The sequence below is a fragment of the Phyllobates terribilis genome, unplaced genomic scaffold (assembly GCF_046119375.1).
Source record: "Phyllobates terribilis strain yellow unplaced genomic scaffold, ASM4611937v1 Scaffold_1__5_contigs__length_1240528914, whole genome shotgun sequence".
Classification (NCBI taxonomy): Eukaryota; Metazoa; Chordata; class Amphibia; order Anura; family Dendrobatidae; genus Phyllobates; species Phyllobates terribilis.
In genome coordinates this window covers 894,462,563-894,486,601 of record NW_027362761.1, presented here as the reverse complement: position 1 = coordinate 894,486,601, position 24,039 = coordinate 894,462,563, and the positions used below count along the sequence as shown (strand labels likewise).

At 47.7% G+C, this 24,039-nt stretch overlaps 1 protein-coding gene across 1 annotated transcript in view; it reads left to right on the top strand.

The window, feature by feature from the left end:
* Window positions 1-24,039, top strand: part of CFI (complement factor I) — a 90,734-nt gene that overhangs the window by 16,097 nt on the left and 50,598 nt on the right. Inside the window, exons 2-4 of the mRNA XM_073640760.1 lie at window positions 16,355-16,613; window positions 20,061-20,223; window positions 20,562-20,737. Of these exons, the coding sequence (XP_073496861.1) occupies window positions 16,355-16,613; window positions 20,061-20,223; window positions 20,562-20,737 (598 nt within the window). The remainder of the gene's footprint in view (window positions 1-16,354; window positions 16,614-20,060; window positions 20,224-20,561; window positions 20,738-24,039) is intronic.

Genomic DNA, 24,039 nt, shown 5'->3' with positions numbered 1-24,039 from the left:
ATACCAGGAAGAGGGATGCCATGCATACCAGGATCAGAGGTGCCATGCATGCCAGGATGAGGGTGCCATGCATACCAGGATGAGGGGTGCCATGCATACTAGGATAAGGGATGCCATGCATACCTAGGATGAAGTGTGCCATGCATACCAGGATGAGGGATGAAGGGTGCCATTCATACCAGGATGAGGGGTGCAATGCATACCAGGATGAGGGGTGCCATGCATACCAGGATGAGGGGTGCCTTGCATGCCAGGATGAGGGATGAGGGGTGCCATGAATACCAGGATGAGGGGTGCCATGCATACTAGGATCAGGGGGGCCATGCATATCAGGATCAGAGATGCCATGCATGCCAGGATAAGGGTGCCATGCATACCAGGATGAGGGGTGCCATGCATACCAGGATGAGGGGTGCCATGCATACTAGGATAAGGGATGCCATGCATACCTAGGATGAAGTGTGCCATGCATACCATGATGAGGGATGAAGGGTGCCATGCATACCAGGATGAGGGGTGCCATGCATACCAGGATGAGGGGTGCAATGCATACCAGGATGAGGGATGAGGAGTGCCATGCATACCAGGATGAGGGGTGCCTTGCATACCAGGATGAGGAGTGCCATGCATACTAGGATCAGGGGTGCCATGCATACCTAGGATGAGGTTTGCCATGCATACCAGGATGAGGGGTTCTATGCATACCAGGATGAGGGGTGCCATGCATACCAGGATGAGGGGTACCATGCATACCATGATGAAGGGTGTCATGCATACCAGGATGGGGGATTGGAGTGCCATGCATACCAGCATGTGATGAGGGGTGCCATGCATACCAGGATGTGGATAAGGAGTGCTATGAATACCAGGATGGGGATGGGGGCCACGTATAACAGGGAAGGGGGGCCATATATACCAGATCGGGGATATTAGTACAGAATTGGTGGATATTACCCCTGTAACAGTGTTAGCAGCAGACCCCCTCCCCATAACAGTGCATCATGACTACATTTTTTGCTTCCATTTTTTTTTCTATTTTCCTCCTCTAAAATCTAGGTGCATCTTATGGTCCGGTGCGTCTTATAGTTCGAAAAATAGGGGACAAAGTAAATGTGTCATCTTTTACATTAGGCCTTTTAGAGATCATTTAATCTTCAACTTGCTTAACTGTTCGCAACAACAGCAATTTCGACCAGGGGTGCCCAAACTTTTATATGCCACTGTACATGACTCAACCTGAAGGTTATATCAAAGAGGGTGTAGAGAATTTAATTTGCAAACTACAAAAATCTCTCTATAGTCTTAAGCAATCGACAAGAGAGTGTAAAACCAAAATGAAAAAGTCTTATTGGAAGAAGGATTTAAAAGAAGTCAAACAGATCTGTACAAACGGAAAGTGGATGTAAATTCTCTTATATGTGGACGATGTCATTATGGTTCATCAAGAGGAAACAGAAATTTCAAAGAAGACTAAAATTCTGAATCAGCATTTTGAAATTAAAGACCTTGGAAATGTGACATATTATCTAAGAATCCAGGTCCAAAGAGAAGAAGATTGAAGTTTTTTTCTAAACCAAAGTGCAAAAATCAACTCAATTCTGAATCAGTTTGGAATGTCAGAAGCCAAAGTTATATCAACCCCACTGGAACCATCCATTGAAGTTGAAAGGAGAAGATGATCTGTTACCTAACAATGAGAAATACAGACAGGCAGTGGGGGCACTTCTATACATAGCAACTATGAGTCAACCGTATATCGCTGCAAAAACTGGAATTCTCTGCAGATATGTGGAAAAACAGCACCAAAAAGACTCAAATGCCTTTAAGAGAGTTATTCGATATGTGAAAGAGACTCAAGACAAAAACATAAGGATATCTGCAATAGGAGATATAAAACTCACAGGCTATGTGGATGCAAACTGAGCTGGTGACTTAAGTGATTGTTAATCAACAAGCAGCCATTTGATCACGCTTGGAGAAAGTTCAATTTCTTGGTCTAGCAGAAAACAGGTGTCTGTAGCCTTGTCATCTACAGAAGCAAAGTATGTGTCTGCAGCCCACACACGTCAAGAGGTCATTTGGTTAAACCAATTGTTAGGCAATCTTGGTAAGCTATCAACTCATCCGACAGTGGTTTATGAAGACAACCAAGGATGCATGAAACTTGCATTCAGTGACAAGATCTGTGTGAGAACCAAAGACATTGAAGTTAAACATCATCACCTGCGTTATTTAATAGAGCGTGGCATAATTGAGTTTGTTTATTGCGAGACTAACCACAAAAGAGCTGATGTTATGACAAAGCCACATCCAAAAGTTCAGTTTGAAGAATTCAGAACCACTATGGGACTAACAGGATAAGTAGTTGGGGTGTTGAAATAATGCTTATTATCGGATATATTGCATCTACTACTATTTACTACTATTTACTACTGTTTAATAGTGCATGAGTTTCTGTCTCCAGCAATAGTGTTATATTGCCAATAATTCACTGCTAAAAAAAACAGGACGTTCCTGTTCACTCATTGTGTGTGTGTGTGTGTGTATAGCTGCCGCACAGTTTCACTTTGCAAGCTGACAGACAAGATACTAAGATCCAAAGCTATGAGAAATACCAGTTGTAAGCTGTTATCTTTGTTCCTGAATAAATATATATACACTGTTGAACGGCTGGACAGTACAGAGATTACCAACACATCCCCTTTACCTGGGATATCTACTGTGACAGAGTCATTGATGTTATATGTGAGGGGAGGTATGTTTTGCTACAGCTGCTAGCCTTAGTGAACTGAACTTACAACTATTCTCCAGTATGTTATTTGTTGGGGGTTTAGATCACCATTATGAAGGGAGTGGTTTGGTGTGAATGACATAGAGATAGGAGGGACGTCATTCACCATACCTCCTCCTCAGGGTGTGGCTGAGCAAGTTTAAATGCTCAGTCATTTTTTTCTGTTGTGGTGAGTCTTGAGAGACAAGTCTCCAGGCTGCGTAACTTCAGCTCAGGAGGATTTGAAGGTGCTGCAAATTGGTGCAGGCGAACCCGCACACATATGGACTGTGTTACTATTTGTATTTTGTTTTACCTTTATGCCAGCAAGGCAGGGTTTATTTCTGCTGAAGTCTGCAGTGCTTTATGCTGACATAATAAACCTGCAGACGAAACCGTTCCAATGTCTACTTCCGACTGCAGCCAAGTGAGTCGTTTTGCCACAGTTGGTGTGAGAGTGCGAGCAAGATTTCAGGAACACCTGTACCTGCACAGAGATCGGTGGATGTCCTGGGTTAAGGCCGCCAGCCAGCCAGAGACGTCCGGCAGCATGGAGGAGCTCCTCTAACACCAGCTTCAGAGTCAACAACAGCAACATCAACAGCACTTGCAGAGCCAACAGAACATGCAGCAGCACCGGGAGCTTATACACCAGCAAGGAGAGCAGGAGCAGCAGAGCCAGCAAGTACAGCAAGAGACCAATAAGCTCCTCATGCAGCAGATTCAACAGCAGCAATGGCAGATGGACCTCCTAGCATGGGAGATCCGCAGCACGGAATCCACCCTCCCCAAGTCCAGGTGGTGTTTCATACGTCCAGAAGGCGGTAAGGCATGCGATGCAAAGATGACCCCAAGGGATGATGTTGAGGCATTTCTGACTGTATTCGAAAGGGTAGCAGAGCGGAAAAAAACTGCCGACGGAGCAGTGGGCGGAGGTGCTGGCCCCCTATTTAATGGGTGAACCCCAAAAAGCATACAATGACCTGGCCCTACAGGATGCACAGGAGTATGCCAAATTGAAAACAGAGATATTGGCACGCTCAGGAGTGACTATGTATTTCCGTGCACAAAGTGTCCACTATTGGGTGTATGCTGGACACAAACCTCCTCACTTGCAGATGTTTGACTTGCAACATCTACTCCAGAAGTGGCTGCAGCCAGAGTCTTCCTCTCCTGCCCAGATGGTTGAGCGTGTTGTGATGGACATGTTCATCCATTCCCTACCCAGGCCGGGGCAGACCTGGGTTGCCCAGGGCGACGCTCGGAACGCGGACGACCTCGTGGGCCTGGTAGTCGAAAAATCCCTCGAGAAACCAGACATAGTCACTTCCCCATACAGGAGTATCCAAAGGGGAGCGGGCTCACCACGTAAGAAGTCTGGAGTCACAAATGGGGGTCGTCCCGATCCCACCGAGGGCCTGGCAAAGACTGCTGTGAGGGATGTGGTATGTTGACGGTGTCATAATCCTGGACACATAGCCGCCCGGTGTCATATGTCCCCTGAAACAATGGACTGCAGCCTATGCCGGCTTTGCTCTTATTATGCCTATCTGGCCTGTAGAGTGGATGGTCAATCTGGTGTGGGGCCGCAGGCATGTGCCGTGTCCATTAATGGGGTGATGGTGCTTGGACTATTGGACTCAGGGAGCCTGGTGACCCTAATCAGTGCCACCCTTCCCCACCAGCTGATCCCTGCCAAAACTGTGGGCGTTCGCTGTATACATGGGGACACCCTGTGGCCAGAGTGACAGTGGGAACAGACTTTGGTGACCAATCCCACGAGGTCGGGGTGGTCAAGGACCTGATACATCCCGTCATATTGGGGCGGGATTTTTCCCTATTTTGTGACTGACTGTTCTGGGGGAAGGGAACCGGACTGACTCCAGTGGGCAAAAGCCCCTAGAGAAATACCACCGTCAAAATCTGAAGGGGATGAGTTCCCATTGTGTGTCCTTGCCAGCAATGAGGATGAGACTGTGACCGAGGAAGCCGACATCTCTGAGTTAGAGGTGCCCAGAGAGAACTTTGGGTCTGCTCAAGTTCGGGACTTGACCTTGAAGGGGGCATGGGACAATGTTACTGTCTGTAATGGGGTTGCTCAAGAGCCGGGGGCAGACACCAGGTACCCACACTTCGCAGTTCAGGGAGAGTCAATATATCTGGTGACCAAACCAAGGGGTGATGAGATAGTGAAGCAGCTGTTAGTTCCAGGGCCATACCGACAGAGGGTATTAGATATGGCCCATTCACACGTTCTGAGGGGGACACCTGGGGGTCGAGAAGACTCACGAGAGGATATTGAGGAGTTTTTATTGGCCAGTGTGTTACCGGGAGATCCTAAACTATTGTAGATCCTGCCCCACCTGCCAGATAACCGCCCCCTCTTCCCACTTCCGTAGTCCTTTAATCCCACTACCTGTGATAGAAATCCCCTCTAAGAGGATTGCCTTGGACCTAGTGGGGTCCTTAGTTAAATCGACACAGGGCCACCAATACATCCTGGTGGTCATGGACTATGCGACCCGGTACCCGGAAGCAGTACCACTAAGGAACTCGTCGAGTAGGAGTATAGTCCGGGAACTTGTCCATATATTTGTCAGGACCGGACTGCCGAAGGACATACTAATGGACCAAGGAACCCCATTCATGAGCAATGAAGGAGCTGTGTACAGTCCTCCAGATTACCCAGCTGCGAACCTCCATTTACCCTCCACAGACAGACGGCCTGGTGGAGTGCTTTAATAAAACCTTAAAAACGATGCTCAAAAAGGTCGTAGAGAAGGATGGTTGTGACTGGGACAACCTGCTACCGTTCCTGCTCTTCTCGGTGAGACAGGTTCCGCAAGCCTCTACTGGTTTCTCCCCGTTTGAACCACTGTATGGGCGACATCCGGGAGGGCTCCTGGATATTGCCAAAGAAACCTGGGAAGCCAAGGATACGCCCCACCGGAGCATCATAGAACATGTCGCCCAAATGCAGGAGAGAATGGCGAAGGTGATGCCTATCGTGAAGGCGCATCTCCTCCAGGCACAAGAGGCTCATGCAGGGGTCTATAACCAATCAGCGAGGCTGAGGCAGTTCCAGCCTGGGGATTGCATTCTAGTGCTTATCAAAACTGTTGAGAGCAAGTTCCTGGCCAAGTGGCAAGGCCCGTATGAGGTGGTGGAAAAACTCAACAAAGTGAACTACAAAGTCCACCAACCAGACGCAGACAGCCGCACCAAGTGTACCATGTGAACTTGCTCAAGCCATGATGAGATCAGGAAACGTTGAGGGCTCCTTGTTTGGGAGCCAGTCCCAAAGCCAAAGTTGAGGACATCACGATAGCAAGGACTGTATTGCTGGCCCAGCAGCAACAGTGTAGAGAGCGCTGCTGCAACGGAACCGTGACCTGTTCTCAGAGATGCCGGGGCGTACACAGGTGGTCGAGCATGACGTGCTGACAGAAACGCATGTTAGGGTAAACCTTAAACCCTATAAGATTGTGGAAGCCCGCCGTGAGATGATCTCAACCGAGGTGAAGAGAATGCTGGACCTCGGTGTGATGGAGCAATCAAAGAGCGGATGGTTGAGTCCCATCATTCTCGTGTCAAAGCCTGACGGGGAGTGGAGGTTTTGTAACGACTACCGCAGGCTGAATGAGGTATCCAAGTATGATGCATACCCGATGCCCCGCGTCAATGAACTCATCGAGAGGCTTGGACCTGCGAGGTATATTACCACTCTCAACCTGACGAAGGGCCGAGGAGAAAATAGCTTTTTCAACACCTGATGGGTGCTTCTAGTAAACCCGAATGCTTTTCGGACTTCAGGGGGCCCCAGCTACCTTCCAGAGGGCCATGGATCGGATTCTCAGCCCACATAAGAAGTATGCAGCAGAATACCTTGATGACGTTGTCTTTAGCCCATACTGGGCTAGTCATCTTCCAAAGGTAAAGGCGATTCTGGATGCTCTGAGGAAGGCGGGATTTACTATAAATCCAAAAAAATGTGCCATTGCGAAGGAGGAGGCCAAGTACTTAGGCTATGACATTGGGCACTAACTCTCCCCTTCCACTCTCTGACCATAATCTTCTTTCATTGTCTGTCAAGAACTGTGACTCTACTCAAGACACTCCCACTGTCCACACTTATAGAAATTTACGCGCCATTAACACCCAGAAATTTATAAAAAGGTTGCAATCATCATTGGCCCCAATCTCCTCCCTCTCATGTCCCGACTCTGCATTGAAGTATTATAACGAAATAATGCTATGCGCCCTGGATGAAGCCGCACCTTCTACACAAAGAACAATTCGGCATAGACAGCGACAACCCTGGCACACACCTCAAACACGTTTCCTCCAGCGGTGCTCCAGGTGCGCTGAACGGCTGTGGAGAAAATCAAATCTGCCCGAAGATTTCCTCCATTATAAATTTATGCTGAAAACATATAACTCTGCCCTTCACCTCTCCAAACAAACCTACTTTAACAACCTCATCATCTCACTTTCCAATAATCCTAAACGACTCTTTGACACGTTTCATTCTCTCCTCAATCAAACAACACAGGCCCCGACCACCGACCTCAGCGCTGACGATCTGGCCAATTATTTCAAAGAAAAAATTGACCATATCCGACAGGAAATTTTCTCCCAATCCCCAAATGTTATGCATGCTCTCCCCCGCCACATTGTATCTTGCTCACTTTCTGACTTCGAACCAGTCACGGAAGATGAAGTGATCAGGCTCCTTGCATCTTCTCGCCCTACCACCTGCACCAGTGACCCTATTCCCTCACATCTCCTTCAGTCCCTTTCTCCAGCTGTCACCACTCACCTAACTAAAATTTTCAACCTTTCCCTCCCATCTGGTATCTTTCCCTCTTCTTTTAAACACGCCAGCATACAACCATTACTTAAAAAACCATCCCTTGACCAGAACTGCACGGCCAACTACAGACCTGTTTCCAATCTTCCCTTTATCTCTAAACTCCTGGAACGCCTGGTCCACTCCCGTCTCATCCGCTATCTCTCAGACAACTCTCTTCTTGACCCTTTATAATCTAGTTTCCGCTCTTTACATTCTACTGAAATTGCCCTCACTAAAGTCTCTAATGATCTACTAACAGCTAAATCCAATGGTCACTACTCCCTGCTGATTCTCCTGGATCTCTCTGCAGCATTCGACACTGTGGATCACCAGCTCCTCCTCACTATGCTCCGCACTATTGACCTCAAGGATACTGTTCTCTCCTGGTTCTCCTCCTATCTCTCTGACCGCTCCTTCTCTGTGTCTTTTGCCGGCTCCTCCTCCCTACTTCCCCTTACTGTCGGGGTTCCTCAAGGATCAGTCCTAGGCCCCCTTCTTTTCTCCTTATACACCGCTCCTATTGGACAAACAATCAGTAGATTCGGTTTTCAGTACCATCTCTATGCTGATGACACCCAATTATACACCTCTGCTCCGGACATCACTCCTGCATTACTACAAAAGACCAGTGATTGTCTTTCTGCCGTGCCGTGTCTAAAAACTGAACTACTCGTCTTTCCTCCCTCCACTAACCTACCTGTGCCCGATATTGCCATTTCCGTTTGTGGCTCAACCATTACTCCCCAGCAACAAGCCCTCTGTCTTGGGGTCATTTTTGATTCAGATCTTTCTTTCACTCCTCACATCAAATCACTCGCTCGTTCATGTCATCTATACCTCAAAAACATCTCAAGCATCAGGACTTTTTTCACCTTTGACTCAGCAAAAACTCTTACTGTAGCTCTTATTCATTCTCGTCTTGACTATTGCAACGCTCTACTAATCGGTCTCCCTCTTACTAAACTCTCCCCTCTCCAATCCGTCCTTAACACAGCAGCCAGGATCATATTCCTCGCCAACCGCTACACCGATGCCTCTTCCCTGTGCCAGTCATTGCATTGGTTGCCCATCCAATATAGAGTTCAATTTAAACTTATCACGCTTACCCACAAAGCGCTCCATGCTTCAGTACCCCCCTACATCTCCTCCCTTGTCTCAGTCTACCACCCTACACGTGCCCTCCGTTCTGCAAATGACTTAAAACTAAATTCCTCCATAATCCGAACTTCGCACTCCCGTCTCCAAGATTTCTCGCGTGCTGTGCCAATTCTTTGGAATGCACTACCCAGGACAGTTCGATTAATTCCCAATACCCACAGTTTCAAGCGAACCCTAAAAACACATTTCTTTAGACTGGCGTATCACCTAAACACACTCTGTCCGTCCCAGTTTTCCCCCATATTAAAATCTTCTTCAACTTCAGGTTCATACCAACCATGCACTCAATAGCCTCTGTCAGGACGGTACACATACTGGCAGGCGACCAGTCCATGTATTATTTATCCTATTTAGTATATCAAGGCTGCATTATACAATATATGTACTTTTTACCTTTTGTGTCTCCCCCATTTCCTCATAGACTGTAAGCTTGCGAGCAGGGCCCTCACTCCTTTCGATATGAGATATGCTTATTCTGTACTGTCTGTATATGTCCCCCCTAAAATTTGTAAAGTGCTGCGGAATATGTTGGCGCTATAAAAATAAAAACTATTACTATTATTATTATTATTATTATTGGGAGAGGCACAATTAAGCCACAGATCAATAAGATCGAGGCAATTCACAACTGGCCGCAACAGCTCTCCAAGAAGAAGGTGAGAGCGTTTCTTGGAATCGCGGGACACTACTGGCTTTTTATCCCAAATTTTGCCATGATTCCCGCACCACTGATGGACCTTCTGAAAGGCACCAAATCAACGATGGTTGAAACAGAGATGGGGTTCCAACAGCTGAAGTTGGCACTCTGTAAGCAGCCGGTCCTGGTGGCGCCAGACTTTACTAAAGAATTTGTGGTCCAGACCGATGCTTCAGAAGTTGGCCTAGGAGCCGTGCTGTCCCAAGAGATAAATAGGGAAGAGCATCCCATCCTTTATATGAGCTGGAAGCTCTCGTCCTGTGATAAAAATTATGCCATTGTGGAGAAAGAATGCTTAGCCATAAAATGGACCATAGACATGCTAAGATATTACCTACTTGGCCGAAAGTTTAAATTGGTGTCAGACCATGCCTCGTTGAGATGGATGAGGGAAAAGAAGGGTAAGAATGCCCGGGTAACTAGGTGGTTCTTAGGTCTCCAAGACTTTAATTTTCACGTGGAGCATAGACCTGGGAAGTTACACGCTAATGCTGATTCCCTCTCCAGGATTCCCTGTTTGGTGTCTGAAGGTGCCCAAACCCCCGGCTTTGGACAGAGGGGGGGAATATGTGACAGAGTCATTGGTGTTATATGCGAGGGGAGGTATGGTTTGCTACGGCTGCTAGCCTTAGCGAACTGAACTTACAACTATTCTCCAGCATGTTATATGTTAGGGGTTTAAATCACCATTGTGAAAGGAGTGGTTTGGTGTGAATGACATAGAGATGGGAGGGACATCATTCACCATATCTCCCCCTCAGGGTGTGCCTCAGCAAGTTTAAATGCTCAGTAATTTTTTTCTGTTGTGGTGAGTCTGGAGAGACTAGTCTCTAGGTCAGGGGTCTCAAACTCAGCTGGGCATATGGGCCGCACACGGAAAAACATTTAATTTGGGGGGCCACATTATTTGCATGACAAAATGACAGTTTTAGTGATACCATTTTATTTTCTATACACCTTTTGAACTGGTCCTCATTTTGCAGACAATGTCTCCCTCCAGGTCCCCCATATTGCAGACATGGTCTCCCCTCCAGGTCCCCCATATTGCAGACATGGTCTCCCCTCCAGGTCCCCCATGTTGCAAACATGGTCGCCCTTCCAGGTCCCCCATATTGCAGACATGGTCTCCCCTCCAGGTCCCCCATATTGCAGACATGGTCTCCCCTCTGGGTCCCCCATATTGCAGACATGGTCTCCCCTCCAGGTACCCCATATTGCAGACATGGTCTCCCCTCCAGGTCCCCCATATTGCAGACATGGTCTCCCCTCCAGGTCCCCTATATTGGAGACATGGTCTCCCCTCCAGGTCCCCCATATTGCCGACATGGTCTCCCCTCCAGGTCCCCCATATTGTCGACATGTTCTCCCCTCCAGGTCCCCCATATTGCAGACATGGTCTCCCCTCCAGGTCCCCCATATTGCCCACATGGTCTCCCCTCCAGGTCCCCCATATTGCCGACATGTTCTCCCCTCCAGGTCCCCATATTGTCAACATGTTCTCCCCTCCAGGTCCCCCATATTGCAGACATGGTCTCCCCTCCAGGTCCCCCATATTGCCGACATGGTCTCCCCTCCAGGTCCCCCCTATTGTCGACATGTTCTCCCCTCCAGGTCCCCCATATTGCAGACATGGTCTCCCCTCCGGGTCCCCCATATTGCAGACATGGTCTCCCCTCCAGGTCCCCCATATTGTCGACATGTTCTCCCCTCCAGGTCCCCCATATTGCAGACATGGTCTCCCCTCTGTGTCCCCCATATTGCAGACATGGTCTCCCCTCCAGGTCCCCCATATTGCAGACATGGTCTCCCCTCCAGGTCCCCCATATTGCAGACATGGTCTCCCCTCCAGGTCCCCTATATTGCAGACATGGTCTCCCCTCCAGGTCCCCCATATTGCTGACATGGTCTCCTCTCCAGGTCCCCCATATTGTCGACATGTTCTCCCCTCCAGGTCCCCCATATTGCAGACATGGTCTCCCCTCCAGGTCCCCCATATTGCCCACATGGTCTCCCCTCCAGGTCCCCCATATTGCTGACATGTTCTCCCCTCCAGGTCCCCATATTGCAGACATGGTCTCCCCTCCAGGTCCCCCATATTGCCGACATGGTCTCCCCTCCAGGTTCCCCATATTGTCAACATGTTCTCCCCTCCAGGTCCCCCATATTGCAGACATGGTCTCCCCTCCAGGACCCCCATATTGCCGACATGGTCTCCCCTCCAGGTCCCCCATATTGCCGACATGGTCTCCCCTCCAGGTCCCCCATATTGTCGACATGTTCTCCCCTCCAGGTCCCCCATATTGCAGACATGGTCTCCCCTCCGGGTCCCCCATATTGCAGACATGGTCTCCCCTCCAGGTCCCCCATATTGTCGACATGTTCTCCCCTCCAGGTCCCCCATATTGCAGACATGGTCTCCCCTCTGTGTCCCCCATATTGCAGACATGGTCTCCCCTCCAGGTCCCCCATATTGCAGACATGGTCTCCCCTCCAGGTCCCCCATATTGCAGACATGGTCTCCCCTCCAGGTCCCCTATATTGCAGACATGGTCTCCCCTCCAGGTCCCCCATATTGTCGACATGTTCTCCCCTCCAGGTCCCCCATATTGCAGACATGGTCTCCCCTCCAGGTCCCCCATATTGCCGACATGGTCTCCTCTCCAGGTCCCCCATATTGTCGACATGTTCTCCCCTCCAGGTCCCCCATATTGCAGACATGGTCTCCCCTCCAGGTCCCCCATATTGCCCACATGGTCTCCCCTCCAGGTCCCCCATATTGCCGACATGTTCTCCCCTCCAGGTCCCCATATTGCAGACATGGTCTCCCCTCCAGGTCCCCCATATTGCCGACATGGTCTCCCCTCCAGGTCCCCCATATTGTCAACATGTTCTCCCCTCCAGGTCCCCCATATTGCAGACATGGTCTCCCCTCCAGGACCCCCATATTGCCGACATGGTCTCCCCTCCAGGTCCCCCATATTGTCGACATGTTCTCCCCTCCAGGTCCCCCATATTGCAGACATGGTCTCCCCTCCGGGTCCCCCATATTGCAGACATGGTCTCCCCTCCAGGTCCCCCATATTGTCGACATGTTCTCCCCTCCAGGTCCCCCATATTGCAGACATGGTCTCCCCTCCGGGTCCCCCATATAGCAGACATGGTCTCCCCTCCAGGTCCCCCATATTGCAGACATGGTCTCCCCTCCAGGTCCCCCATATTGCAGATATGGTCTCCCCTCCAGGTCGCCCATATTGCCGACATGGTCTCCCCTCCAGGTCCCCCATATTGCAGACATGGTCTCCCCTCCAGGTCGCCCATATTGCCGACATGGTCTCCCCTCCAGGTCCCCCATATTGCAGACATGGTTTCCCCTCCAGTTCGCCCATATTGCCGACATGGTCTCCCCTCCAGGTCCCCCATATTGCAGACATGGTCTCCCCTCCAGATCCCCCATATTGCAGACATGGTCTCCCCTCCAGGTCTCCCATATTGCCGACATGGTCTCCCCTCCAGGTCCCCCATATTGCAGACATGGTCTCCCCTCCAGGTCCCCCATATTGCAGACATGATCTCCCCTCCAGACCCCCTATATTGCAGACATGGTCTCCCCTCCAGGTCCCCCATATTGCAGACATAGTCTCCCTTCCAGGTCCCCCATATTGCAGACATGGTCTCCCCTCCAGGTCCCCCATATTGCAGACATGGTCTCCCCTCCAGGTCCCCCATATTGCAGACATGGTCTCCCCTTCAGGTCCCCCATATTGCAGACATGGTCTCCCCTCCAGGTCCCCCATATTGCAGACATGGTCTCCCCTCCAGGTCCCCCATATTGCAGACATGGTCTCCCCTCCAGGTCCCCCATATTGCCGACATGGTCTCCCCTCCAGATCCCCCATATTGCAGACATGGTCTCCCCTCCAGGTCCCCCATATTGCAGACATGGTCTCCCATCCAGGTCCCCCATATTGCAGACATGGTCTCCCATCCAGGTCCCCCCTATTGCAGACATGGTCTCCCCTCCAGGTCCCCCATATTGCAGACATGGTCCCCCATCCAGGTCCCTCATATTGCAGAAATGGTCCCCCATCCAGGTCCCCCATATTGCAGACATGTTCCCCATATTGCAGACATGGTTCTCCATATTGCAGACATGGTCTCCCATCCAGGTCCCCCATATGGCAGACAAGGTCTCCCATCCAGGTCCCCCATATTGCAGACATGGTCCCCATATTGCAGACATGGTCTCCCATCCAGGTCCCCCATATTGCAGACATGGTCCCCCATCCTGGTCCTTATCTTCCAGTCATCTCCCCCATCCTGGTCCTTATCTTGCAGACATGTCCTCCCCCATACTGCGCACAGGGTCCCCATCCCCCCCCAATACTGCGCACAGGGTCCCCGCCCCCCCCAATACTGCGCACAGGGTCCCTGTCCCCCCCAATACAGCGCACAGGGTCCCCGTCCCCCCCAATACTGCGCACAGGGTCCCGGTCCCCCCAATACTGCGCACAGGGTCCCCGTACCCCCAATACTGCGCACAGGGTCCCCGTCCCCCCAATACTGCGCACAGGGTCCCCATCCCCCCAATACTGCCCACAGGGTCCCTGTCCCCCCCATACTGCGCTCAGGGTCCCCGTCCCCCTCATACTGCGCTCAGGGTCCCCGTCCCCCCATACTGCGCTCAGGGTCCCCGTGCCCCCCATACTGCGCTCAGGGTCCCCGTCCCCCCCCCCATACTGCGCACAGGGTCCCCGCCCCCCCATACTGCGCTCAGGGTCCCCGTTCCCCCATACTGCGTTCAGGGTCCCCGTCCCCCCACACAGCGCTCAGGCCCCCCCCCATACTGAGCACAGGTCCCCTGTGGTGTATTTCACATGACAGAGAAAAAAAAAAAAGATTCTCACCTGTCCTCCGTTCCCTCGGCGTCCTTTCTGCACCTGTGGCCCGCAGGCACAGACCCCATAACGATCGCAGCTCTCTCCAGCAGCCGCCAGCAGCTCTGTAATGCAGTGTATTGCCGCGCAGAGACCGGCTCTCTGCACAGCAATACCAGTGTCAGCCGCCGGCCTATCAGAGGCCAGCAGCTGATATCTGCGTGTAGCACCCTGAGGATTCGGCTGCTACAGGGGTATTGCACCTCAGCCAGAGGTGTGATATTCCACTCCCGGGTAAGGATGGAGTGTGGAACTGAGCTCAGTTAGCTGCATGCACTACACACATCCCATTTCCGGGGAACAGACCGATGGTACTCCCACTAGAGAAATGTGCAGGTACAACAGTGTCTGTTCCTGGCTGGAGTGGGAGGGGGGTGGAACATCCTAGTAGTGTAGGGGCAGATAGGGGGAGCAGTCTGGGTAGTGCTAGGAGCTCATTAGGTGCTGGTCACCTGAGCTCACACATAGAGGGAGTATATAAGGTGGGAACCATCTTAGATCAGAGTCAGTCAGTCAGAGAAGCAGAGCAGAGGAGAAGAGCAGCTCCAAGGCCAAAAGAGAGAGAGAGGAGAAAGAAAGACCCAGAGGGGGAGAAAGAAGGAACTCCAAGAGCCCAAATTAGACCAGAGGGTGAAGAGTTGGCAACAGGGTACCGGATCCCAAGCTGGCAGAGGCTACAGCACACCTTAGCCAGGAACCGGAGGTCGTGGGCAGGATCTGCCACGATCACCCACTAAATCCACCCGGAAGGCAGACCACGAATAGGGTCAGGGAACCCAGAGACAAGGGTTTACCACCAAGAGGCCCGAGGGAGCCGGACATAGGTGGATCCCTGGTGGGGAAGGCCAGAGAAGAGGACAGGACAGAAAGGGAGCTCAGAACCACGCTCCAGAACTACTTGGGGGTTGGCCGAGTCCAGGACCTGGTGGACGCAGCGCGGCTCGGGTGGTCACTCAAGGCCGGAGTGACCAGAACAACTGCAGTAAGTAAACAAACCCTGAACTGCACAGCCCGACTCTGAGTCTCATTTCCATCCTCGCTGCACCACCACAACCCCCATCCTCTGCAACTGACCCCCTGAGGCTATACCCCTCCCGTTGGGGGTTATACTACCAGAGCTGCACATACATCACCAGCCTCAGCGGACCCTGCTGCAGCGGCGGCCGTATTGACCGCAATTCAACGGGTGGCGTAGTCGACACAAAAGAACATCTAGTAACATCATAAGGACTGCCACACACTGAGCTTGACACCCTGGGCACGGACCGGGTCACAGCCACTTGGAGACTACAACCCCCATCTGATCCGGCTCCGGGTATCCCCCCAACAACACTGGCCCAGGGGGCGCGTCATGCGCATGGCAGTGACGTCATACGCCGCTGTGGTGGGATGCAGATGTCAGCTGCTGGCCTCTGATAGGCCGGCGGCTGACACTGGAATTGCTGTGCAGAGAGCCGGTCTCTGCACGGCAATACACTGCATTACAGCTCTGATGTCGGCGGCTGCTGGAGAGAGCCGCGATCGTTACGGGGTCTGTGCCTGCAGGCTGCAAGAAGCAGCCGGAGGGGCCGCATGCGGCCCGCGGGCCGTGTGTTTGAGACCCCTGCTCTAGGTTGTGTAACTTCAGCTCAGGACGAGTTGAAGGTGCTGCAAATTGGTGCAGGCGAACCCACATACCTATGGACTGTGTTACCATTTGTCTTTTGCTTTATCTTTATGCCAGCAAGGCTGAGTTTATTTTTGCTGAAGTCTGCAGTGCTTTATGCTGACATAATAAACCTGCAGACGAAACCGTTCCTGTGTCTACTTCCGACTGCTGCCGAGTGAGTCGTCTTGCCACACTACATACATAATGCAACTCTTCAATAAACATTTAAAGACAGAATTTAAACACCTTAATTAGATAATCTACTGCATTTTAATTAACATCTTGTCTTTTGCAGGGCACCACATCAGAGAAGCAAATGAAGAAATGTTGGGATGAGAAGTACACTATTAATTCATGTCATAAAGTGTTTTGTGCTCCCTGGCAGAGATGTGTGGATGGGAGGTGTATTTGTAAGATCGCTTACCAATGTCCTAAAAATAAGACCATAGGGGCATGCAGTGAAACCAACAAATCATTTCTGACCTACTGTCAGTTGAAGGCTGCTGAATGCAACGACCAAAAATACAGGTTTAACTCTGAGTCTCCATGCGCTGGTGAGGGCATCAGAATATCTGCTATGCACTGTTTACTGTATGTTGGCCATGTATATACAGACATCCATTATTTTTTTCGGATGTAAAAACACGGACCATTGTTTATAAGTAGTTTGGGTCCAAATTTCATCAACATTTGGTCATTTGTCAGTTTTTACCATCAGTATTCATTTCACTGATTAAAAAATAAATAAATACATTGAAAAGCTTCTCTTATTCATTAGGGTGAATGTTAATCATGGACAGCACACAGTTTGTACACTGATGGCAATATGTGTTGTCTGTGATTTTCACAGACCCATAGCCTTTTTTGGGTAATTTTGATCCATGACTCGAATAAAAAATGGACTTGTCTCTATGATTTTTTGCCAACACAAGGTCCTCAAAAAACATTGACATGTGAACAGCTCTATAGACCATAATTGGAAGGTGTCCTATTTGTGAAAAACACTGATAGAACACATGCATGAAAAACTGATATCTAAATGAGTCCTGAGGCTCCGTTCCCATGATGAGCTTTTGGTGAGTTTTTGATATTCCAGTATTTCTCAGACCATAAGACGCACTTTTTTTTTCAACAAATTTTGGAGGGAAAAGGGGGTGCAACTTATGGTCCGAATGTAGCTAACCGGGGAGTTGCGGTGGTGGTGGAGCGGGATCGTAGGAAGCAGGGTCCTCCATTCCCTCCTTCAGCAGGGAGGGAATGGAGGACCCTGCAGCGCACGCCACTCTGCCTCACCGCCGACAGCCAGACACACACCAGCCCTGCAGCATCTCACCTCTTCTGCTGCCGCCACTGGGTTCCTAATGGGGAGGAACGGAGGGCCCTACTTCTTACGATTCTGCTCCACCACCACCACAACGCCCCACTGCTTGAGCACCCCCTTCTCGCACCCAGGGTTCGCAGCATTTCTCCACTTCCGCCGGCTTCCTGAGGGACCCGGTCTCCTGTGACACCCGCTCCACCGCCCCCCCAGGTAAGATACCTATTCAGACTAGAAGACGAACTCCCATCTTGTAAAAAATTTTTTTTTCCTATTTTACACCCCAAAATTTGAGGTGCGTCTTATGATCCGAAAAATACGGTAAGTAAAATATGTTACTTGCATTTTTTCTTAAATATGCAGAGTGAAAAAGTCACCAAACCTCATTGTGGGAACGCAGCCTTATAGTTTGCTTATGATTACTAACATCTATGCTGCTTGTGTTTGAAATGTGTTCTGTTCTATTTATGAAGAAATCACTGACGGAAATATGTTACTTTATATTCGTGCTCTACCCACAAATCAGATATTGGTCTAGAATGACTGCTTTGATGACTGCTTTGCACACTCTTGACATTCTCTTGATGAGCTTCAAGAGGTAGTCACCGGAAATGGTCTTCCAACAATCTTGAAGGAGTTCCCAGAGATGCTTAGCACTTGTTGGCCCTTTTGCCTTCACTCTGCGGTCCAGCTCACCCCAAACCATCTCGATTGGGTTCAGGTCTGGTGACTGTGGAGGCCAGGTCATCTGGCGTGGAACCCCATCACTCTCCCTCTTGGACAAATAGCCCTTACACAGCCTGGAGGTGTGTTTGGGGTCATTGTCCTGTTGAAAAATAAATGATGGTCCAACTAAACGCAAACCGGATGGAATAGCATGGCGCTGCAAGATGCTGTGGTAGCAATGCTGGCTCAGTATGCCTTCAATTTTGAATAAATCCCCAACAGTGTCACCAGCAAAGCACCCCCACACCATCACTCCTCCTCCTCCATGCTTCACGGTGGGAACCAGGCATGTAGAGTCCATCCATTCACCTTTTCTGCGTCGCACAAAGACACGGTGGTTGGAACCAAAGATCTCAAATTTGGACTCATCAGACCAAAGCACAGATTTCCACTGGTCTAATGTCCATTCCTTGTGTTCTTTAGCCCAAACAAGTCTCTTCTGCTTGTTGCCTGTCCTTAGCAGTGGTTTCCTAGCAGCTATTTTACCATGAAGGCCTGCTGCACAAAGTCTCCTCTTAACAGTTGTTGAAGAGATGTGTCTGCTGCTCGAACTCTGTGTTGCATTGACCTGGTCTCTAATCTGAGCTGCTGTTAACCTGCGATTTCTGAGGCTGGTGACTCGGATAAACTTATCCTCAGAAGCAGAGGTGACTCTTGGTCTTCCTTTCCTGGGGCGGTCCTCATGTGAGCCAGTTTCTTTGTAGCGCTTTTAGCAACTGCACTTGGGGACACTTTCAAAGTTTGCCCAATTTTTCGGACTGACTGACCTTCATTTCTTAAAGTAATGATGGCCACTCGTTTTTCTTTACTTAGCTGCTTTTTTCTTGCTATAATACAAATTCTAACAGTCTATTCAGTAGGACTATCAGCTGTGTATCCACCTGACTTCTGCACAACGCAACTGATGGTCCCAACTCCATTTATAAGGCAAGAAATCCCACTTATTAAACCTGACAGGGCACACCTGTGAAGTGAAAACCATTTCCAGTGACTACCTCTTGAAGCTCATCAAGAGAATGCCAAGAGTGTGCAAAGCAGTCATCAAAGCAAAAGGTGGCTACTTTGAAGAACCTAGAATATAAGACATATTTTCAGTTGTTTCACACTTTTTTGTTAAGTATATAATTCCACATGTGTTAATTCATAGTTTTGATGCCTTCAGTGTGAATGTACAATTTTCATAGTCATGAAAATACAGAAAAATCTTTAAATGAGAAGGTGTGTCCAAACTTTTGGTCTGTACTGTATATTTTTTTAATTCACTTCACCAACTTAGACAATTTAGTGCTGATGCATCACACACAAATCGGATTACAAAAATATTTAAACAATGTAATGTAACAAAATAGGTAAAAACCAAGAGGGTTAATACTTTCGCAAGCCACTGTATATATCTATATACACAGTGGGTGAAATAAGTATCAAATAAGGTGCTATTGACATGAAATTCTCACCAGATGTCGGTAACAACCCATCTAATCCACACAGGAAAAAAATGAAACCATAGATGTCTAGAAATTAAGTTATGTGTAATAATGAGGAATGACACAGGGGAAAAGTACTGACATTTATTTAATACTACCTACAGAAGCCTATACTGGGGATGTCAGCTTCAAGACGCATAAACCTTGTGTATAATATGTAGTATGTAAGGTCAGGCCAGTCATACATTGTAGTATGGATTTCTAAAGACCAGAGATCATAATCTGTACACTATTTTGTGAGATTCACACATGTCAAATACACAATGTGCCATTTTGCATTCAAAACAGAAAGGGGAAAGAGTCACTGATTCATGGCAGTCTGATAAATGTGAAAAATTGGTGAAATGTAAACAATTTTAAAATCGGCATTATAGCTTAACCACATTATCCTGCGTATACTAATAATAGTTTACAGATTAAAACTATTTTACATAATAATATACAATTTGACATTTATTTTCTTCATGTTTTAGGCAAATTTCAAATATTCTTGAAACACAGCAATGGACAGCCAACAATCAAAAATGGCATTGTAAAAATAAAATTACCTAAACACCATAGTGAATCCTTTGTGTGCTCTGAAAAATGGACAATCACAGAATCCAATGTAGCCTGCAGACAACTTGGTTTTCCCCAGTAAGTATTGATACAGTTGTAATGATGCTGATGAACAGTAATATATATTGTATGTTTCAGCGTAAGACTGTTAGAACTGTGTGCTATAATATCCCTGATGTGTAGAAACTGCAGCACAAGTCTGTTACGTAGGGCAGTGCTGCATCCCCTGCTTAATCGGTTGACGGGAGTTCTGCTGTGAAGGGGAGGGCACAGCGCCATACAAGAGCTTAGGCCTATGTGCTCATGATTGGTGGGGCATTTTCCAGACGTGGGTAAGCAGGTTCCTATTCAAACAGCATTATTATATTTTCTAATAGAACATTTCTATGCACCCTTTTTTCTTTTTTTTGTTTCAGAGGTGCTACTATTGCAGTATTAAAGTACAATATCTCAAATCATGAAGAAAGCAATCATGAGTGTCTTCAGGTGAAATGTCGAGGTTCTGAAAGTACTTTGGCTGAATGTAGTATTAAAAAGAGCACAAGTACTAAGACTGAGCGAGCTGGTGTTTCATGTTATGACGAGAAAAATGGTGGGTATCATGGTCCAGATAAAGCACTAGCTGACATCAGAACATAAGGCACTGTTGTAACTGTGATACTGTTAGAAACAAACCCATACACTCACAGGAATGTTGTCTATAATATAGTCCTGCTGCTCAAGATAGTTAGGACAGTAGACTTCTTGAAGTAATGATTTAAAGGGGTGGTCCGGGCCTTTTATTTTTACTATATGTCAAAAAACTAACATGAAGGTAGTTGCTAACAGAGACAACTACCTGCTTCTTGTACCCTGCGCCAGCACATTTTGGTCAATATGATTTATGTTTCTTTTTGAAAATATAAAAAATGTCACAAAAAAATGTGAAAATTTTGCAATTTTCAAACTTTGAATTTTTATGCCCTTCAGCCAGATAGTTACAGTGGTTACGGAAAGTATTCAGACCCCTTTAAATTTTTTACTCTTTGTTTCATTGCAGCCATTTGGTATATTCTAAAAAGGTCATTTTTTTCTCATTAAAGTACACTCTGCACCCCATCTTGACTGGAAAAAAAAAGAAATGTAGAAATTTTTGCAAATTTATTAAAAAAGAAAAACTGAAATATCACATGGTCATAAGTATTCAGACCCTTTGCTCAGTATTGAGTAGAAGCACCCTTTTGAGCTAGTACAGCCATGAGTCTTCTTGGGAATGATGCAACAAGTTTTTCACACCTGGATTTGGGGATCCTCTGCCATTCTTCCTTGCAGATCCTCTCCAGTTCCGTCAGGTTGGATGGTGAACGTTGGAGGACAGCCATTTTCAGGTCTCTCCAGAGATGCTCAATTGGGTTTAGGTCCGGGCTCTGTCTGGGCCAGTCAAGAATGGTCACAGAGTTGTTCTGAAGTCACTCCTTTGTTATTTTAGCTGTCTGCTTAGGGTCATTGTCTTGTTGGAAGGTGAACCTTCGGCCAAGTTTGAGGTCCAGAGCACTCTGGAAGAGATTTTCATCCAGGATATCTCTTTACTTGTCCGAATTCATGTTTCCTTCAATTGAAACCTATCGTCTTGTCCCTCCAGCTGAAAAACACCCCCATAGCATGATGCTGCCACCACCATGTTTCACTGTTGGGATTGTATTGGTCAGGTGATAAGCAGTGCCTGGTTTTCTCCACACATACCGCTTAGAATTATCACCAAAAAGTTCTATCTTTGTCTCATCAGACCAGAGAATCTTATTTCTCATAGTCTGGGAGTCCTTCATGTGTTTTTGAGCAAACTCTATGCAGGCTTTCATATGTCTTGCACTGAGGAGAGGCTTCCGTCGGGCCACTCTGCTATAAATGCCCGACTGGTGGAGGGCTGCAGTGATAGTTGACTTTGTGGAACTTTCTCCCATCTCCCTACTGCATCTCTGGAGCTCAGCCACAGTGATCTTGGGGTTCTTCTTTACCTCTCTCACCAAGGCTCTTCTCCCACAATTGCTCAGTTTGGCTCGACGGCCAGGTCTAGGAAGACTTCTGGTGGTCCCAAACTTCTTCCATTTAAGGATTATGGAGGCCACTGTGCTCTTAGGAACCTTGAGTAATGCAGAAATTCTTTTGTAACCTTGGCCAGATCTGTGCCTTGCCACAATTCTGTCTCTGAGCTCCTTGAGCAGTTCCTTTGAGCTCATGATTCTCATTTGGTCTGACATGCACTGTGAGCTGTGAGGTCTTATAGAGACAGGTGTGTGCCTTTACAAATCAAGTCCTATCAGTTTAATTAAGCACAGCTGGACTCCAATGAAGAAGTAGAACCATCTCAAGGAGGATCACAAGGAAATGGACAGCATGTGACTTAAATATGAGTGTCTGAGCAAAGGGTCTGAATACTTATGACCATGTGATATTTCAGTTTTTCTTTTTTAATAAATTTGCAACAATTTCTACATTTCTGGGTTTTTTTTCAGTCAAGATGGGTTGCAGAGTGTACTTTAATGAGAAAAAAAATGAACTTTTTAGAATTTACCAAATGGCTGCAATGAAACAAAGAGTGAAAAATTTAAAGAGGTCTGAATACTTTCCGTACCAACTGTATATAACACAAAATAGTTAATAAATAACATTTACCACATGTCTACTTCACATCAGCATAACTTTTTTTTCTTAGGAAGTTAGAAGGCTTAAACTTTATCAGCAATTTCTCATATTTCCAACAAAATTTATAAAACCATTTTTTTTAGGGACCACAGCAAATTTGAAGTGACTTTAAGGGGCCTATGTGACAGAAAATACCCAAAAGTGACACCATTTTAAAAACTACACCCCTCAAGGTGCTCAAAACCACATTCGAGAAGTTTATTAACCCTTTAGGGGCTTCACCGGAGTTAAAGCGAAGTAGAAGGAAAACATGAAAATTTTACTGTTTCCCACAAAAATATTGCTTTAGCCCCAAATTTACAAAATTCAAAATGGTAACACGAGAAAAAACATACAATTTGTTGTGCAGTTTCTCCTGAGTACAACGATACCCCATATGTGGTGGAAAACTACTGTTTGTGCACACGGCAGGGTTCGGAAGGGAAGGAGCGCCAATTGAATTCAGGAGAGCAATTTTGTCTGGAATAGATTGCAGATGCTAAGCCACATTTGAAGAGCCCCTGACATGCCAAAATAGCATAAACCCCCACAAGTGACCCCATTTTGAAAACTACACTGCTTGAGGAATTCATCCAGTGGTGTAGTGAGCATTTTTAACCCTCAGGCAGTTTACAGAATTCTATACCATTGGGCTGAGCCATTGGAAAATTTAAATTTTTTCCACTAAAATGTCGTTTTGGCCCCACGTTTTCAATTTTCAAATGAGATAATAGGAGAAAATGGACTGTTTCATTTGTTACACAATTTCTCCTGAGTACGCCAAAGACCCCATATGTGGTCAAAAACTACTTCTGAGGCACAGTGCGAAGCTCAGAAGGGAAGAAGAGCCATATTGTAGTTCGAATTTTCTTGGACTGGTTTGAGGGTGTCATATCACAATGGCAAAATCCCTGAGGTGCCAGAACAGTAGAACCCCTCCAAAAGTGACCTCATTTTACAAACTACATCTCTCATTGAATTAAGTGAAGGATGCAGTGATCATATTCAGAAGACAGATGTGTCACAGAATTTTATACCATTGGGCAGTAAAGAAAAAATAATTACATTTTTACAGCAAAAAATTTGTTATAGCCCCAAATTTTTCCTTTTCCCACAGGGAAATGGGTAAAAATGTTAGGAAAATTTGTCACACAATTTCTGCTGAATGTGGCAATATCCCATATGTGGCTTTACAGTACTGCTTAGTCATACTACAGTAGAATTCTGGCTTCA